At 38.4% G+C, this 4,840-nt stretch overlaps 1 gene segment (V, D, J or C); it reads right to left on the reverse strand.

Annotated features, from left to right (window-relative positions):
- Positions 1–18: 18 nt before the first annotated feature.
- On the reverse strand, positions 19–498 carry LOC103256672 (the record flags this gene model as incomplete). The annotated part of the segment is given in 2 exon segments: positions 19–349; positions 453–498. Coding segments are annotated over 2 exon segments (377 nt in total), but the record flags the coding sequence as incomplete, so codon positions are not given.
- Positions 499–4,840: the final 4,342 nt, after the last annotated feature.

Below are 4,840 nucleotides of genomic sequence, written 5' to 3' on the forward strand. Positions count from 1 at the left end.
TTTTGTCTGGGTTCATACTGGTGTTCCCTCACTGTGTCTCTAGTGCAGTAATATACAGCTGTGTCCTCAGTTTTCAGGCTGTTCATTTGCAGATACACTGAATTCTTAGAATCGTCCCTTGAGATTGTGAATCTGCCTTTCACAGATGCAGCATACTCCGTGCTGTAACCATTAGCTTTGGTTCTAACAAAACCAACCCACTCCAGTACCTTTCCTGGAGCCTGGCGAACCCAGTGCATATAGTAGTTTCCGAATGTGAACCCAGAGGCAACACACGTGAGTTTCAGGGACCCTCCAGGCTGAACCAAGCCTCCACCAGACTCCAGCAACTGCACATCACACTGGACACCTGCAATTACAGAAATGTCCTGGTCAGAAACTGCCACACATGTTCACTGTTTCTGTCACTCACATCCACTCACACACTTAATATCTAGTTTGCCATGAATTACCTTTGAAAACAGCAGTCAGGAAAAGCCAGCAGGGCCAATACTCCATAGTGAGTTGTCTTTTTTGGTCCTGATCACCAAATGGGAACACCTGGAATTCCAGTGCTGAGGCTCCTCTCCAAAAGCTGAAGCGTCAAGGCTAGGCTGGTTTTCATAAGCAAAGACAGGGCACTATTTGCATGTCTCCTTCTATATTAACAAACTTTAGGTGGGATGTTTGAGAGAGGGAGGGGCTCAGAGCAGATGTGTTTCCTGAGTGCTTTCGGTGAAAAAGATAGCATATGAAAAAGTAATGTCTTATGATTTTGTCATGCTGCCATAAATACACAGTACTTATTTTTAAATATTTATTTCAAACGTTTTTATTGAAGTACAATAAAGCTAAAACAAAACACTCACATAATTATTGTAAATTTAGAAACAATTATTTTCTTTTAGCATATGTAGGAAAAGCATGACATATAGCATCAATGATAAATCCATTTTACAGGTGAGCAATTACAAGCAGAAGCACAGGGCTCAATTCTTTTATGGGTGAGCCTGGATACTTGGGCCTGTACTCCTCACCCCTGTGCCCATCTGCTCCCTGAACCAAGCTCAGTACAAGTGGTATAAGCCTGATGAAGTTTGCAGAACCCCTTCCTTTTTTTAATGTGTTCTTGTGATTTTTGTGCGCTCTTGTGTTTACCTTAACAATGTGAAGAGAAGGTGGTGTTGTAGTTGTAGTTTTCGGATCTCAGGCATTTTCATATTATTCTTTTTTATCAATAAGCTATTTCAAGTTAGATTATTTGTTTATTTTTGATAGTTTTAATGATACATTTTTGGCATATAATAAACATCATGTAATTATTAAAGTGCAGTCTGATAAGTACTGATCTATTTGCTCACCTGGGCTTCTATCATAACAATTATAATGAATATGTTAATCACTCTTAATGTTTCCTCTTGCTCCTTTTAATTACTACCTCCCAGTCATCCCATACTCCCACCATATCCTGAGTCATTCTCTTATCGTTTTTACTTTAAATTAATTTTATTTTCCAGAATTTGTAACAGTGAGATATAAAGTACATGTTTTATTTGTGTGGCTTCTCAAGCAACATAATTATGAATAAATCAATCACATCACTACATATAATCTATTGATTATCAAAGAGATAGAATAAAAATAAATAAATCTATCACTATTTATTTAAAAACTCCTCAATATTTGCCTTGTTTCCAGTTTCTGAGTATTTCAAATTAATCTATTACTATGTTTGGAGTTGTAGACACCTAAAAATATTTTGGTGGTTTTCTACACAACATTTAACTTGAAAAATCTTAAAGTTAACAAATTTATACCATTACATTAAATAATTGAGGTTATAGAAAAAACAAAAGGTCTAATACGGGAAGAGAGGCAAGGACTTGGAGAAAAAACAGGAGCACATTAAGACTGTAACTGGGACAGAGGTCACTACATACCATGTGAGCTAGTAAATGTATACATTAGAGACATTAATTTCTTTCCTCAAAGTGGAGTGTGATATGGTGTTAGAGAGTTGAAACTCTCAAAGGACATGTAGTTGGTTCATCTCTATTGTCATTGAAGCCTTTTTTTTCCAGGACTGGAGACGTCATAAAAGCTCAAATATTTACTTCTGATATGTTTCTCCATGCAAAAGAGGAACAGCAACGATATTTGAAAATGATCCAAACTCACCTTCACTGTCATCACCAAATCTCCATAGAATTAATCTGCATGCTAATCCATCAAATCCACTGTGTTACAGGCAAGGAAGGAGCTCATGAGACTGGAGTGAAAAGGAAGAAAGCACAAAGCTCTGTGTAGACCCACCTCCACTGTCTTCTCTCAGTAATAACAGATTTATTTTAAAGGAAAGGGCAGAGGAGAAAAATACAGCATATTCCACTCTTTCAGTTTCTTTCTTTTTTTTGTTGTTTGAGTTGGAGTCTCACTCTGTCACCCAGATTGGAGTGCAGTGGCTGCACCCGGCCAAGGCAGCCTCAACCAGCTGGGCTCCGGTGATCCTTCCACCTCAGTTTTCCAAGTAGTTGGAACTGAAGGCGCATGCTACTACGCCCAGCTAATTTTTTGATTTATTGTAGAGATGAGGTCTCACCAAGTTGCCCAGGCAGATCTCGAACCCGAAGGCTCAGGCAATCCACTCACATCAGCCTCCCATGTCTCGGGATTACAGGCTGAGCCACCGAGCCCTGCTCTTTCAGTTTCCTTACAAAAGACAAGTAGATGGATTTCATCTTTATAGGAGATGAGATTAATAATTTTCAAGTAGGTTATTTGTGTGTGATTGTTAACAAAATCACTAAGTAGAATCCCTACGATATAATTGGGAGAGTGATGGTGACTCTTTTGGTGGGCCTGGGCTACATTAGCTGCTAAAAATTGGTGCCCTCCTCTTCTACTATTTGTTCCCTGAAGGCTTTGAACTGTGATGCACTTACATCTTACTCTTTGAGAATAAGAGATATAAAAAAAAACCTGACTTCTAACCTCACCATGTCTTTTCCCTGCACTCTTGTGAAGAACATTGTCATTATTTTTAACCCTTTCTTCTGTGTTTAATACTTACTTAAGTGTTTCTTGTAGATCTGGTCTAGAGTCAGTGTAAATTCTTAGGGATTGAATGTTTGGAAAGATTTTGATACTACCTCACTGTTGAAGCTCAGCTTAGCTGGGTAGGTTATTTTTTGAAATTGTTTATCTTTGAGTGCTTTGAAGATTGGGCTCCAAGCTCTCCTAACGTGAATTGTTTCTGTAGATAAATCTGCTGCTAATTGAATTTGTTTTCCACAGTAGGTAGTCTGACCTTTTTTCTCTTGCTGCCTTTGGGATTTCTTCTTTTATATCTCCGCTGGTCTTCTCATTTGTTGTCTTGCAGGGATTCTCTGAATCTCTTCTGTTTGAATGGAAACATCACTGATGAGTGGTCTCTGTCTCTCTTTGTGTCTCAGGAAGTTCAATTAATCTTAGGTTTGGCCTCTTTAAATAATCGCTCATCTCTTGAATGTTTTATTGTGTCTTTTTATTCTTCTTTTCTATGTTTTTGACATTTTGGGTTATTTCTATATTTTTGTCCTCACGCTCTGAGATCCTTTCTCATGCGTGTTTAATACTACTTTCCATGCTTATCAGTTTGCTATTTATTTCATTCATAGTATTCTTTACTGCTGTTATCTGTTACCACCTCCTTCGTATTTTCTTCTTGTCTCGCCTTAATTCTTTTTTACTCTCTCAATTAATGTCTTGATATTTGGGTTGGTAGTTTGAGGCCAGTCTTTCTGGGGCTCTTAACTGATTACATTTTGAAGTCTGTTTCTCTGTGTCTGACATCCCAGGGTTCTGTATGAGACACATATTCTTCTTTTGTTTTTTCTTCATTTGTGTAGATTTCCCCATACACACATTTTTCTATTCCTTTTCCTTATTTCTCTTGTTCAGGGATGGTGACGTTGCTTTTACTTCTGTTTACTCAGTCTTCTGTTCTTCTTTATGTGGATCATCTGGCTTTGTTTAATTCTGAAGCTAGACCATGGATTGGAGGTTGTACTTTTTGCAGTTTTGAGATTTAATTGAAGGGGTAGCTGTGACTCAAAATCTATATAAAGATCTCAACACCCACCAACCGGTGTGTGGGAACCCTGGAACCCACTTCCCACTGCCTTGCAATCTGTTCATGTAGTGTAGGTGTGGGTGTGTTTCCTGAAAGCAAAATGAGGTAAGAAAAAAGAAAAGAAAGAAAAAAGGAAGGAGGGGGCAAGAGGAAGGTGGAGAGAGAAATAGTAAGATGGAAACACACAGATGTACCAGCTAACACATGAAAAGAGACTTAAAGACAGAAAAGAGTAAAAAAAACTATAACATATTGATATTCATAAAACACAATCCAACAAAAACCTTACTATTGATGTATTCTTCGCATACACAAACAAGAAGTCTTAGTTCACAAGTTGAAGGCAGGGTGGAACTGGGCAGAGCTGGGTGGGGCAATGCAGTTCTCTGTCTGGTCCCAAGGTAGAAATTTAAATCTAGCACTGACAAAGGTCCAAGGTGTTCTATAGGTTTATTTTATGGCATGAACTGCATCATAGGTTCAATGAAATTATAGATACTGGACTCTGGTTGAATGTTAAGTTGGTCTTTTCAGACTCTCATTATGAAACTCACCAAGTAGAAAGCCCTGGAATTTATTGTGAAAGCGGTCGACTCCCTTGGTATTCAGGATAAGGGTACTTAGCTGGGAAGTTCACACTCTAATTTGCCTCACTGTCTCTACTTGCTCTTCTCCCTCTTCACCTCCCCTGGGAGACAGCTGACCACGTTATTTTATCTTTATAGTAATGTGTAAAGTCTGCAAGTGTGA

This window comes from Carlito syrichta, unplaced genomic scaffold (assembly GCF_000164805.1).
Source record: "Carlito syrichta isolate Samal-C Ts95f unplaced genomic scaffold, Tarsius_syrichta-2.0.1 Scaffold291068, whole genome shotgun sequence".
Lineage (NCBI taxonomy): Eukaryota > Metazoa > Chordata > Mammalia > Primates > Tarsiidae > Carlito > Carlito syrichta.